This window comes from Macaca nemestrina, chromosome 14 (assembly GCF_043159975.1).
Source record: "Macaca nemestrina isolate mMacNem1 chromosome 14, mMacNem.hap1, whole genome shotgun sequence".
Taxonomy (NCBI): domain Eukaryota; kingdom Metazoa; phylum Chordata; class Mammalia; order Primates; family Cercopithecidae; genus Macaca; species Macaca nemestrina.
This window is the reverse complement of record NC_092138.1, coordinates 91867810-91883176: the sequence shown is the minus strand read 5'-3', so window position 1 is coordinate 91883176 and position 15367 is coordinate 91867810. Positions and strand designations below refer to the sequence as shown.

The following is a 15367-nucleotide window of genomic DNA, read 5'->3' as shown; positions in this document are numbered from 1 at the left end:
TATGAGAATCTAATGCCACCACTGATCTGACAGGAGGCAGAGCCAAGGTGGTAATGCTCCTTTGCCCCACTGCTCACCTCCTGCTGTGTGGCCTGGTTCCTAACAAACCATGGACTGGCATTGGTCCGTGGCCCAGGGATTGAGGACCCCTAACATAGACAATTCAAAATTAAAGCAATACTAAACTGAAAAACATAAAGCTTCTGTAAATACTGAAATTAAAGTAGCTTTAGATTCCTAAATTTTTCTAATTACAAAACTTGATAAATTCTATTTAGTACAACAGTTGAAAATGTTAATTCTGGAAACGGGCTGCTCAAGTTCTATTCCTAATTCTATAATTTGTGATTTATAGAATTCATAAATCATACATATGTGGCCTTGGGAAAATTAATTAGCAGTTTCTTCACCTTAAAACTGGAGTAATAGTTCCTCACAGTGGTTGTAACAACACAATGAGTTTATATATATTAAGTATTCAGAATAGTGCCTTATCACAGGGTAAAATTTCAGTAAATGTATCTTATTATCATAAAAGCTGAACTCCTCTCATTTTCTGCTATCTCCTACTAGGCATGCGGGGAAGGGGAATTCAGATGATGGTTGGAAATCTGGAAATTCTTTCCTCTCTTTTGTAATTTGCCTATAAGTGGATCCAAATTAGTTGTCATATAGGAGAACTGCCAGATGCTTTGAAGGATTTAATTGCTGATAAATTAATTCCATTGTTACTAAAAACTTCCTGCTTTTACCAGACTCAAAATGTCATAATGTTGGCAGAAGCCTGGAATAATTCTGCCAGGTGGGGTGGTGCATATACTCCAAACTTGGGCCACTTGAATTAGTTGATCACTATGCTCTTCTGGGTTTAAACACTTTTTTTTCCTATGTAATAGCATATGTAGTCCTCGCTATTCAAATTAGATACTTTTGTGATATACAGTTAGTAATCCAGTTTATATTTGTAAGTTTTAAATACAATAATTTTTTAAAATCACGTATTTTAAAATTTGTATTTCAAAACATGAATCACATGAAAAGTAAAAATAAGAGAACAGTCTATGGTTGTGAATAACATATAATCTTGACCTCAAATGTACACATAACAACTGAGAGAGAACTGATATAAAGTCCTCCCCCATTTACTTACAAACCGTGTAACCTTAGCCAAGTTAGCCTCTTACCACTTGCAAAATAGGAATAATGATAGTACCAGCATCATTGGCTTATTGTAAAAATTAACAAGAGCTGTATGTAAAGTGCTGATACAGCCTCTGATATATGGCAAATACTTAATTACCATTATTGTTTGAAGATGATAATTTGCTCTTAAAGGACTATCATCACTATTTCCATTTCCAAATGCACTTCCCAGCTCACTTGTACTCTATACTTTTCGTTATCTGTTTACTAGTATAACATAGTATTTCTAAGATCACTCCCTTTTAACCAATTTAGTGAGATTAATAAATCTTAACATATTGAGTACTAAGAGTGCTAGGCCCTTTCATATACATGTTCTTACTTAATACTTTACGAGAGCCTGGTAAAGAAGGTGATTATTTCCACAGTAAGTTATTTTAGCCTCAGAAAGAGTTAATGACCTTACCACGGTCACTCAGCCGGCAGATGCCACAGCTGGAATTCAATCGCTGCTTTTTTCTTCATTGAGCAAAAAATATCGACTCCATTTACATGTTCTGGTCAACACGATTAAAAGTCTTCCTTGGCTGCAGTAGCTAAGAGAAGGTGCTATTATCACCTTACCTTTCGAAATGTAAACTAAACCTCCAGCTTCATTTCTCAGGTCTTAATTCCAAACTACTTAGAAATTATGCCAAAGTTATGGTGGATCACAAGTACATTTTGACTTACTAATATCATTTTTAAGTGAGGAAATATATGTATTTTAAATGGAATCTCTCAAATGAGAGAAAAAAATCAAAAGTATAAGAAAGTTTGTCCTATAAAGACACTGAGCCTTATTTTTTCCTTTTTCAATAGATATGTCATTTCAGCACCAAAAATATTCCGTGTTGGAGCATCTGAAAACATTGTGATTCAAGTTTATGGATACACTGAAGCATTTGATGCAACAATCTCTATTAAAAGTTATCCTGATAAAAAATTTAGTTACTCCTCAGGCCATGTTCATTTATCCTCAGAGAATAAATTCCAAAACTCGGCAGTCTTAACAGTATGTATTTATCCTTTATTTTCTTTATATATACAGAATATTCTCAATAAAAATGTGTACAAAGTTTGAATATTGATAACATATAGATTTAATCATTTACATCCACTGTGGGATTATTAGATGATGTCAGTCACTAATGATAATATAAGTGAAAATTCTAACAGAAACAGAAAATTCTAAACAGAAGAGTTATGTCCACTTTTTGAGCAATGCATGTCAATTTTCACATTCTTATTGGAAAATAAAATTGTACCAATGTGAAAATATTTGGAAATAATTGAAAATACTTATTTGCTGTGAAAATTATTATTAGAAAGAAATTGAGAATTATGAATATGATTTGATCTGTAGTATGTTGCCCACAAAAATCCATGGATATTATTAAACATTCAATTGAACTCTAATGTTCTAAAATTATAGCTTCAAAAACTAAAAATTTTTTATTACTAAAGTGAATAGCTCTGATTGACAACCTGCAGTGAATAGAAAGAACAACCTTGATCAAATAACTCTTTCTCCTATTGAGATATTGTAGTATAGATTGCTTAGAGACATATTTGCAACTTATTTCTTACTAAAGATTCTGATACTTAATAAAGAAAATTAAAGAATATCAGATGTAAAATGGGCTCTGCAGTTCATTTAGACCAGAGTTTCTCTAAAGTGAGTTCTTTATAAAGAAATTAAAAATGGAAATTTAATAAAGAGCTTAAAATTAGAATCATATTGATTTTATAACATTTAGAATTTATTTTATAAATTTGTTTTGAGTTTTTAATTATACAAAAATCATAAGCATTAGATTATACCCAGTTTTAAGTTTGTACATATTTAAGTATCTTTGTAATAAAAATTATTTTGGTTATGTTATAAATAATAAAAAGTCAATGCTGAGGGTTCTCCATGACTTTTGTCCTTTAATGCATATTACTCATGTCTGAGAAACACTAATCTAAATAATTTCTAATCAAATATATGAATTCTTTAATTAATGTTCTTAGCAGTAAATGCTCATATCTCTTAACAAATTCTTCCACTTATTAGGTTCGTTAACAATTAAAATTCATTTATTAAAAGTGTTACTTTTATGGCACATGCCTGTAATCCCAGCTACTCGGGAGGCTGAGGCAGGAGAATCGCTTGAATCCAGGAGGCGGAGGTTGCAGTGAGCCAAGATCGTGCCACTGCACTCCAGCCTAGGCGACAGAGTGAGACTCCATCTCAAAAAAAAAAAAAAAAAAGTGTTACTTTCAAAAGACACTCTTTTATCTGATACAATGTATTTGTGACTGTTAGTTTTAAATTTAAATCAATCAAATTTAACTGAAATTAAAAATGCAGTATCTCAGTTGCACTAGCAACATTTCAAGTGTTCAAATAGCCGCAGGTAGCTAGTGTCTGCCATAGTGAACAGCATAGATACAGAATATTTCTGTCATCACAAAAAGTCCTTTGAACAGTGCTGACCTATATGGTTAACTGAAAAACTAGATTAAGGTGGGGGAATCATAGTTGGTACATATTTTAACCATTTAATTTTATCAGAGTAATATCATGTATCTTTATTTGCCAATTGTTTAATGTTATACCAAGGTCCTTTAAGTGTGGGTCTATGGATTGCACTGTCAAATCTCATTTGTTATGTGTTACAACTTTAATGGATCATCTTTGTTCTATAGTTTTTTTCTTTCTTTCTTTCTTTTTTCTTTTTTTTTTTTTTTTGAGACAGGGTCTTGCTCTGTCACCCAGGCTGGAGGACAGTGGTGCGATCTCAGCTCACTGCAGCCTTCACCAGGTTCAAGCGATTCTCCCACCTCAACCTCCCAAGTAGCTGGGATTACAGGTGTGCACCACCACACCTGGCTAACTTTTACATTTTTAGTAGAGAAGGGGTTTCACCATGTTGGCCAGGCTGGTCTCAAACTCCTGACTTCAGATGATCCGCCCGCCTTGGCCTCCCAAAGTGCTGGGATTACAGGCGTAGGTCACTGTGCCCAGCCTGTTCTATAGTTTCTGTTTCTTAAAAGGGGAGAAAGAACTTAAAGGCACTTACAAAGCAATCTGGGTGCAGAATATTTATATATTTTTCTTGTTTTCCAAACTTTTACAATAATTTCACATAGCTAATTCTACAGCAGTTGGTTTTTGTAATTAACTTTCATCCCATGTTTCCAAAGCCTAAATTTTCATAGATACACTTTTGTTTTTTATCACTTTTCATGTATTAAATTTACATATCATTGAATGTAAAGGGAATAATTACAAACATAAATTAGAAAATGAGCATCTCAACTCATAGGAGCAGAAATATGTGGGATAATACTAAGGGTCCAGAGAGGCTGGGCATGTGGGCACAGTGACTGATGCCTGTAATCCCAGCACTTTGGGAAGCTGAGGCAGGCGGATCACTTGAGGCCAAGAGTTCAAGACCAGCCTGGCCAACATGGTGAAACCCTGTCTCATTAAAAATACAAAAAAAAAAAAAAAAAAGTTAGCTGGGCATGGTGGTGCACACCTGTAATCTCAGCTACTTGGGAGTCTGAGGCAGGAGAATCACTGAACCCGAGAGGCAAAGGTTGTCATGAGCCGAGATGGCACCACTGCTCTCCAGCCTGGGCAACAGAGTAAATGAGGCTCCATCTCAAAAAAAAAAAAAAAAAAAAAAAAAAAATCCAGAGAATCGGTCAGGAGGTTTCACAAAGGGAATGGGGAGCATGGGGTAACCCAGCAAACTAATTGAGTGAAGGTTTCTTAAAGGCGTTTATGGTAGTAGCTTCACTAAATGTACATAAAATTTAGGAAACATGGAACCAAAGACACTTTCAATTGCTTAAAGCTAAATTTTTATTATGTAATTAAACACTAAAGGACTTTGGGCAAAATTTATTTACTCTTCTTGCTCCCGTATCACTTTTTAAATGATTACATGTACATACTCACTGTTCTAATGAGATCACAGTTGTATTTAGAAAATTAATGTGTTTAATAATTTTAGAATTATTATACTGTTTTCTATCAACAATTTCTTTTCCAGATACAACCAAAACAATTACCTGGAGGACAAAACCAAGTTTCTTATGTGTATTTGGAAGTTGTGTCAAAGCATTTTTCAAAATCAAAAAAAATTCCAATAACCTATGACAATGGATTTCTCTTCATTCATACAGACAAACCTGTTTATACTCCAGACCAATCAGGTAGAGTATAAGATATTTCTTTCTCTGAGTAGGGTATCTGACACTATTGATACTATATTGTAGAGCTTTTTAATACCTGAAATTGAGTGGAGATCGGTTTCTTTCTAATTTGCTCAAAAGACTCTCAATTCCCAATGACATCTATACTTTCAAATATTTAATAGTATTTTAATTTTAAATTTATGGAGAAAGTGCTAAATAAATTGCAAAACCAACAATTACATTACCTTCCCCACCAGTTATTTCCAAGTAGAAAATGCTTTTACAAAATTGTAAAATGTTATGTTAGGTCTTATTTGTTAAACAAATATAAGACTTAATTGCAAATATAATTTGGCAATGGGAAAATAATTTATTATAGAACCATGTTCATGAAAAATTCCACTGAGTCTGGAACTAATCCCCAAACTGGAAAAATTAATCTAACCCTAGGGGATCAGATGTTTCAGCAGAGAATAAACTAGATCACAGAAATATATGGATATTAATTTTCAAAGGGGACCTACCTAAGAAAGTTTCTGTTAGAACATTGTTTAATATTCATGGTTCTTCTGTTAGAGGCAAAAGGGCAGAACAGGCAATCAAAATCATGTGAATAGGAATGACTGGACCTATTCCCAATGAACCAAAAGTAAAACACAGAAAAGTGTGAATGCTGCCCAATATATTCATGTGTTTGCAAAGCCTTCCATTCTCCCGTTTCTCCCTCTCACCATCACTGACTTTTAAGTGCATTAGAAATAGAATATGAGAGATGTATATGTGGGAGGGAGAGGCTACGGAATTTCATTAATGATATTCTTGGAGCAGGACAGAGAAAGGAAGTGGGCACCAGCTGACTTCGTTGAAAAACTGTACACAGTAGATATTTGCTACATGTTGGTTGATGTTGTTGATGAGAATAGTGGGGTGGAACTGGACTGCACCATTACCATTTCAGCAGGATCATTTGTTATGATCAGCTCAGAAAGGACAGGCCTAGAGTAGGTGGAGATATTGCTATCTGCTTGGCCAGAATATAATTGCCAGAATAGTAGCATCTCTTTACTCCAAGAGACAACTTGGTAAACAAGGAAATAGTCTCTGCCCACAAAGGTTGGGTCCTTTTAAACATAATTATACCTGGAAACAAGCATATCATCTCCCTTGTCCTCCTCCTACATTGAAGGATACTTTATTGCTTGGATTCTGTTGATACATCCCACAACTTAGGGTCATCAGTCTTTGTCCAATAAGCATTGTAATATCCAGAGCCTGGGACCTTCCTCGATTATCAAGGCTTTTCTTAAGAATGGCTTTACGTCTCATGCCTGTAATCTCAGCACTTTGGGAGACTGAGACGGGTGGATCACAAGGTCAGGAGTTCAAGAACAGCCTGGCCAAGATGGTGAAACCCTGCCTCTACTAAAACTACAAAAATTAGCCAGGCGCTGTGGCAGGCACGTGTAATCCCAGCTACTCTGGAGGCTGAGGCAGGAGAATCGCTTGAACCCGGGTGGCAGAGGTTGCAGTGAGCTGAGATCAAGCCACTGCACTCTAGCCTGGGCAAAAAAGTGAGACTTCATCTCAGAAAGAAAAAAAAAGGCTTCATGTATTATTTCTCTATCAGGGCTTTACTGTAAGATGATGTAATATCTGGCCAGGTGCGGTGGCTCATGCCTGTAATCCCAGTACTGTGGGAGGCCAAAGCGGGTGAATCACTTGAGGTCAGGAGTTCGAGACCAGCCTGGCCAGCATGGTGAAACCCCATCTCTACTAAAACTACAAAAATTAGCTAGGTGTGGTGGTGCACGCCTGTAATTCCAGCTACTTGGGAGACTGAGGCACAAGAATCACTCAAACGTGGGAAGCAGAGGTTGCAGTGAGATCGCACCACTGCACTCCAACCTGGGCAACAGAGCAAGCTTGTCTAAAAAAAAAAAAAAGAAAAGAAAAAAAAAAGAAGAATATGTAATATCCTCATTCATTCTAATCCTAGAGGAAAATGAGAGAAGTTTCCTATAAATGTTGGCCCATTTCTGAGAGGTAGTGAAGTAAATTGGTTAAAAGCAGACTCTGGAACCAGATTGTCTGGGTTCAAATCACAGCTTGAGCTGCTGTGAGCTGTATGACCCTATGTGAATCACTCAGCCTCTCAGACCCCCGACTTTCCTCACTTGTAAAACAGAGATAATAATACAACTTACCTCATAGAGTTGTGAAAATTAACTGAATTCATATGTGTAAAGCACTTAAGATAGAGCCAAGCACACAGGAAGAACCAGGAAAGTGTTTTCCATTATCTATGGAATAGCACAAAGCCATATTTACAGAAAACAAAAAGAATTACTTAAAAGTATTTGTTTAGTTGTCTTGTTATTTATAGCTGTAATGTCGTGATCAACACATTTAATCTGAAGATTCTTGAGGGATTTTTAGTGTAAGCATCTTTAGGATAAAGGCTTAAATCTTCAAGGCTTTACTGGATAAATGACTTTAGAATATTGCCCAAAATCCTTCAATTTCATAAAGCGTGTGTCCTGCCTTCTTCCCCAGCTTCATCACCTACTACAGCCCCACCCTCTATAAACACAAGCCTAACTGACCTCCTTTCAGATGCTTTCTCACATTGTTTCCCCATCCATATTAAGGCCTGTGTAACATGCCGTTGCCTCTGCAGGGTACATTCTTGCCCCTCCTTTGCCTTGTTAACTCCTCCTTCACCCTCACATATCATCACAGACCCTTCTAAAGGCAGCTTCCCCTGATTTCTCTGACTTCTTCAAATCTCCCTCTTCTACATGCTCATAAGGCCGAGCAAGTATCCTTTGTGGCACTTCACACCCTAGAATTTTACATATAATTGTGTTTGCCTCTTTCCTCCACTCCATTAAAAGATGTCCATGTCTGATTTGTTTCACTACTGTGTCTCAGTACCTAGCACAATGACTGGCACATTCGAAGGCATTTAAGGCTGAGCGTGGTGGCTCACACCTGTAATCCCAGCAGTTTGGGAGGCTGAGGCAGGTGGATCACGAGGTCAGGAGATCAAGACCATCCTGGCTAACACAGTGAAATCCCATCTCTACTAAAAATACCAAAAATTAGCCGGGCGGGCACCTGTAGTCCCAGCTACTCAGGAGGCTCAGGCAGGAGAATGGTGTGAACCCAGGAGGCGGAGTTTGCAGTGAACCGAGATTGTGCCACTGCACTCCAGCCTGGGCGACAGAGCGAGACTCCCTCTCAAAAAAAAAAAAAAAAGCATCCAAACATTTTTTAAAATTAATAAACCATATCTTTTATTTTTATTTTTATATATTTATTTATTTAGTCAGTGTCTTGCTCTGTCACCCATGCTGGAGGGCAGTGGTGCAATCTTATCTCATTGCAATCTCCGCCTCCCGGGTTCAAGCGATTCTCCAGCCTCAGCAAACCAAGTAACTGGGTTTACAGGCGCTTGCCACCACGCCTGGCTATTTTGTATATTTAGTAGAGCTGGAATTTCACCATGTTGGCCAGGCTGGTCTTCAACTCCTGGCCTCAAGTGATCCACTCACCTCGGCCTCCCAAAGTGCTGGGATTCCAGGCGTGAGTCACTGTACCCGGCCAATAAGCCATATTTTTTATACAAAAAATTGTATAGCTCTTACCTCCAATGTATCATCACTGTGAAGACAAGATTAATTTTCTGATCTAAACACAAACTGGGTTAAAAACTAGCCAAATAGTAGTAACAGAAATAGTAATAAAATAATAAACATTTATTGATTACTTAGTATGTGTCAGGCTATGCAAAAGCTTTGCATTATTTAATTCTCACAAGGACACTATGAACACACACTAATATTCCTGTTTTACAAGTGAGATAACTAAGGTTTAGAGGGATTAAGTATCCCGCTCAGGGTCATACTAGAAAGTGGCAGAGGCAGGAGTAAGACCTAAGTTTTTAATTCTAGGGCCTCTGCTCTTAACTTTTGTGACTTTCTGACTTGGGCAGCTTCCCAGTGATACTTAGGCCTAGACTGGGTGTGTCCAAAAAGCAGGAGATAGGATTTGTGGTGGGAGACAGGTGTGAGGGGAAGGAGAGAGCAGAGAGGTGGGGCATTTACTGAGCACATTGTTTTTATCTTGTGAACTTAATAAAACCAGTGTTAATATGGTTTGTCATACAGAGCTTTGCATAATACTGATCTTTTAAAAGATACTGGGTTTATGGTGCCAGTTCCATTTTATTTTGTGGGTAAGGTTTGGCCATGAAATGATTTGAGCATCAGCAACACCCTAGAGAAATTACAGTATCTTTGGAAGGAATTAGATCACTATGTCTCAAACAGCTGTGAGTTAAAAGTGAAACAGATGCTTTTGTTTAAAAAGTAGGGATCTATTAACTGACAGAAAGAAATGGAAGAAAAGTAACAGTTATTGAGCCCCCACCATTGCTCTTTTAACAATGAGAGAACAAGTGTAGGATCTGGCTCAATAAATACAACAAAACCATACAATCCAAAGCTGCCTTTTGCAATAAGAGCTAATTGGAAGCCTTGCTGGTTTTCATAAGTGGAAGAGTGTGTGTCTGAATCAAGCTCCCAATTTTCCATTAAGATCTTCAACTCTATTATGAGACAATATGTTACGCTGCCCTATAACCATATGGTGGACGTCACTATTTTGCTACTATGAAATTCTTGATAAATAATGGCCTAATTACAGATGTAATTAATTTCATAGTAGGTGTGTTCTCAAAACATTGTAGGTAAATGTATTTTAAGAAAGTGAACTGTACTTTAAATCCACTAATAGAAATAGTTCTTTAAAGGAATTCCAGAGGATTCTCTTAAATAAAAGAATCTTTAGTAATGTATATGTCTGCAAACTAATTTTTCTTTTTTTCACTAATTTTTCTTTTTTTCAAATATGGACTTTTGTGTATTGAGTTTTTTAAAGTAAGATTCTTCTCTTTTAAGGATGGTTGTTTTAAAAAAATCAAAATATCCTTGTGTTTAGCAGAGTTTTTGATGATATCAATTATTCTTACAGTAAAGGTTAGAGTTTATTCGTTGAATGATGACTTGAAGCCAGCCAAAAGAGAAACTGTCTTAACTTTCATAGTAAGTATTTTATTTACTTAAATAATACTTTAATTCATTTTTTCAGTACAAGAATCTCATTTCATAACCCTGTCCTCACACTACACTAAATCATTCAGTGTTCCATAACTGGTTATTGAACATCTGCAATGAGTATAGTATCATAGATCTATACCTCTAATACACGTATGTGAAAGGCTCATACAAATTAAATTTCAACAACTTGAAGGATTTTGAGCTAAACCATTTAAGTACAATCTTGCTGTTTTCTTTTTTAAAGAACACCCACTGGCCAGGCTTGGTGGCTCATGCCTGTAATCCCAAAACTTTGGGAGGCCGAGGCGGGCAGATCACAAGGTCAGGAGACCAAGACTAACCTGGCCAACATAGTGAAACCTCATCTCTACTAAAATACAAAAAATTAGCTGGGTTTGGTGGTGTGCGCCTGTAGTCCCAGCTACTCAGGAGGCTGAGGCGGGGGAATTCCTTGAACCCAGGAGGCAGAGCTTGCAGTAAACTGAGATTGTGCCACTGCATTCCAGGCTGATGACAGTGTGAAACTCCGTCTCAAAAAACAAAAAACAAAAAAACCCATAAAACCACCCATCAATCACTAAGAATTGACTGAATACCCATTTAACTAAAAGATATACATAATGGATATATCTATTATGTATTTATTATGTGCAAAAGAATTATATTTAAAGGTACTTACTCTTAAGGAACTTAGAGTTTAATAACTAATATACTAACACAAAAAGTCTTGCTAGACCATGAGTTAAAGATTGGCAGTAATTCACCATTTATCAGACATGACATATGTAACAGACACTGTGCATTGAACTGCCACGATCTCATCTAATTTATGTCACATACCTCAAACACTTTTGTAAGGAAATGAAATAGTACAACTAGTTATAACTGCTCAGTTATAACTGAGGTATACTACTAATGGTCCTTCAATATAGGCTGCAGCACTTTTCTGCTACTCAAAAAAACCCAAAAACTTATCAGAATGCAGGTGCAAAAGAGTAGATACTGGAGAACGAAACTTTACTAAAATATAAACCAAATAAATTATACAGTAGGACAAATACCATGAGCTCAGAGGGAAGACCAATGAGAGGTGAGAGTCAGGGTGATACACATCCTTCTCTGGAATGGAATAGATAAAGGGAATCCTGAGTTGGGTGTTAATGAAAGGAACTGACATAAATTATTTAAAAATAGTGAAGACCATCCATGTAAGAAACAGTGTGAGTTAAGCTATGGGGGCAAGAAGAAATTTAAAAAATGAAGCTAGCAAATAAACTGATTGATAGAATGTCTGAAAGTGAACTAAGGAGAGCAATGTCAGCTCAAATGCCCTTTTTCTATCAGGGAATGCTAGGGGTGTGGACATATGCTCTTTATCCAACATCTTCATAGTTGAACTTAAGTGATGCAGAATCATGACATAACCTGCAGAAAAATGAATGTCAGTCATCCCTTGTGAGAGCTGCCCCAGGAAGAAAAGATTGAGGAATCTGATCCCAGAGCCTTAAGAAATTAGTATAGAGGAAGTATCCTGAAAGTAGTACCCGAGAAAGATGGTCTTAGAATTGTGCACAATGGATAGTGTGAAGAAGAAGAGTCATAAAAATACTCAGCTACAAGTATAATTCTTGTTCAAAATAGGCTTCTGTAAGTTTTACAATTAATTAAGAAATAAAACCTCTAAAATCCGACTGTGAATTTCAGTCATGGTAAACGGTGCTAAAATTTTTTGCTTTGGGTTTTTTTGTTTTTGTTTTTGTTTTGTTTTGTTTTGACAGGGTCTTGCCCTGTCACCGAGGCTGGAGTGCAGTGGTATGATCATAGCTCACTGTAGCCTCAAACTCCTGGGCTCAAGCCATCCTCCCACCTCAGCTTCCTGAGTAGCTAGGACTACAGGCACCCATCACCACACCCTGCTAACTCTTTAAACGTTTTTTTGTAGGCTGATCACAGTGACTCATGCCTGTAATCCCAGCACTTTGGGAGGCTAAACTGGGAGGATTGCTTGAGCTCAGGAGATCGAGACCAGCCTGGGCAACATAGAGAGACCTCATCTCTACTAAAAATTAAAAGAAAAAAAAAAAACAGCTGGGCATGGTGGCGTGTGCCTGTGGTCCCAGCTACTTGGGAAGCTGAGGTGGGAGGATTGCTTGAGCCTGTGAATTCAAAGCTGCAGTGAGCTATGATCACACCACTGCACTCCAGCCTCGACAACAGAGCAAGATCCCTGTCTCAAAAGTTTGTTGTACAGATAGGGGTCTCACTTATGTTGCCTGCTATGTTTATGTGTTGAGTTGAGGCTGAATTGGACCCCCATGTGTAGTCCAAAGAAAGTCAAAACCTCATTTCAATTATTTGCTAACCTGAACACAAAATGAAGCTTATGGGGAAGCTTTGTGAGAACTATCAAGTTTGTTTAACCATTTGAGAGTTTTGCCAAGCTGATAAATGCCCATACTATACATTTATAAAACATCTAGCTAAAAAATATAGTTTATAGAATATTTGCTTTTGAAAGCTTCAAATGAACATATATAAAAATTAGATTCTGGTATTTAAAAAGCCTGCCAAATTCACATTTAGTTTATCAAAAACATCAGTGTTTGTTTGTCTGTTGTTGTTTTTATGTGTTGTTACACTTCGTCTTTTAGATATAAGACAGAGAGTTGAATCTCTTCAAGATAATGCGGAGAGATGGGGAAGGTTGGAAAAAGAAGGGAAGTGGCTGAAATGAACCATATTTCCCTTCTATAACATTTAATTGATCTTCATCCTTCATATTTAATTTGAAGACTTGGGTATTTGTCTTCAAATATTTGATCTACAAATATTTTTGTACATCAAAGATCATATAATCAGCTGAATTTTTTTAAATGTAGTTTCTGTCCTTTGAGGGTGTTTGTTTTTATTCACAGGATCCTGAAGGATCAGAAATTGACATGGTAGAAGAAATTGATCATATTGGAATTATCTCTTTTCCTGACTTCAAGATTCCGTCTAATCCTAGGTATGTTAAAATACTTGTTAGTAAAATTTTCTCTAAAACCACTTATGGAATGTTTGGTGAAGAAGCAGATAACCAGTTAAAGGGGGCCACCAGTGTTAGTTAACAAAAGGTGTCACATAGGTGGACATGCAAAATCTTTTGAAGTCTAGCGAGAATTTAAGCTCTGTTTCTGGCAAAATAATTTCCAGTACTTCTCACTCATTCTTTTTACATATAGAAATAAAAATTGGGAAGAGGAAAAAATAGTACCCAGGTTTTTTTTCTCATAAAAACCATCAACTCCTGCCTGTCAAAGTACCTAATAGATTGTCAGTTTAAAAGGCTGGTGTGGTCTTGTTCCTTGCTCTGGTTGCTATAAAATATGATGGTCTGTAGTTTTTGCCTGGATAAACTACCAGGAGGCAAAGTCCAAGAGGGAAGAAGTTCTCAGAGCTGTATCTATTATTTGCCCTCACATGAAAGGATTTAAGAAAAAGTTTAAACAGGATTCAATGTAATACACATTCGATGAACACATTCTTGGTATGGGCAAATCACAATAGGAGGGAGAGATACAAAATAAAGAATCCACAGTCCCTGCTTTCAAGAAACTTATAATAGCCCAGGTGCGGTGGCTCAAACCTGTAATCCCAGCACTTTGGGAGGCCTGAGGTCAGGAGTTTGAGACCAGCCTGGCCAACATGGTGAAACCCTGTCTCTACCAAAAATACAAAAAATTAGCCGGGCATGGTGGCAGGTGCCTGTAATCTCAGCTACTTGGGAGGCTGAGGCAGGAGAATCGCTTGAACCCCAGAGGTGGAGGTTGCAGTGAGCCGAGATCATACCACTGCACTCCATCTTGGGCAACAAGAGCAAAACTCCATCTAAGAAAGAAAAAAAGAAAAGAAAAAAGAAAAGAAGAGAAGAGAAAGGAAAGGAAAGGAAAGGAAGAAATTTATAATAGAGCAGAATGAATAAGACAAGTGTACCTATACATGGCTGCACTATAATTTTAGAGCAAAATCTTTTTATGGTCATTTTCCCTCTGCCCTCTAGAGAGGAGTTCACAGTTAATTCACTGTACTGAAATTTTTCTAAAAATTTAAATTGAATTTGAGGGGCTTAAGTAACTTGGATAATTTAAAAATTGTGTACGTTCTTGAAAATACTACATGTTCCGTAGTGCAGAATTAAACCCATTATTATTACTGCTATCATTTCTCCAACTTCATCTTGTGCCACTTGACCCACGGAAAATTATGTACCAGCCATGAAGGTCTGGCATGTCCAGTGCTTTCCTACCTCCGTGCCTTTGCACATGTCATCCCCTCTACTTGGAATGGGCTTCACCTGGCTCTTCATAAGCCTGACTTCCTTTCACTGTTATGACCCAGAGTAGAAGCTGCTTTTATAAAAAGCCTATTCCTGGATGCATGATCTAATGTAATCTCTTGCTTTGTTTTACTCCCTATCTCAGCATCTTGTTTATTTTCTTCATGACACTTATCTCAATGTCATCATCATTTCTTTACTTGTTTGCTGGCATTTTTATTCCCCACTAGCTTATAAACTCTTTAAGGCGGGCCTTGTCTGTATTGCACACCAGCAGTTCAACATAATAGGCCCTTGATAAATATTCATAAAATTGAAGATGATGATGGTAATAATCATTATTATAATACTATTAACATTTGTGGACTGCATAGCCAATTTGCAAGGTAGGCTCTCTCTCTCTCTCTCTCTCTATATATATATATATACACATACACACACACACATGCACACACACATACACACACACACACACACACACATATATACACACACACTTTTTTTTGTAACAGAGTCTCACTCTGTCACCCAGGCTGGAGTGCAGTGGTGTGAT

The 15367-nt window shown here is 37.0% G+C and overlaps 1 protein-coding gene across 6 annotated transcripts in view; it reads left to right on the top strand.

The window, feature by feature from the left end:
- The window catches only part of LOC105487149 (complement C5), a 121109-nt gene that overhangs the window by 24664 nt on the left and 81078 nt on the right, over positions 1-15367 (top strand). For all 6 annotated transcript variants that reach the window (XR_011612828.1, XR_003019299.2, XR_011612829.1 and 3 more), the window contains exons 2-5: positions 2005-2197; positions 5232-5394; positions 10411-10481; positions 13412-13503. Coding sequence is in view for 3 of the 6 variants with exons in the window: in XM_011750470.2 (XP_011748772.2) it covers positions 2005-2197; positions 5232-5394; positions 10411-10481; positions 13412-13503 (519 nt within the window). In the remaining 3 variants the exon portion in view is untranslated. The remainder of the gene's footprint in view (positions 1-2004; positions 2198-5231; positions 5395-10410; positions 10482-13411; positions 13504-15367) is intronic.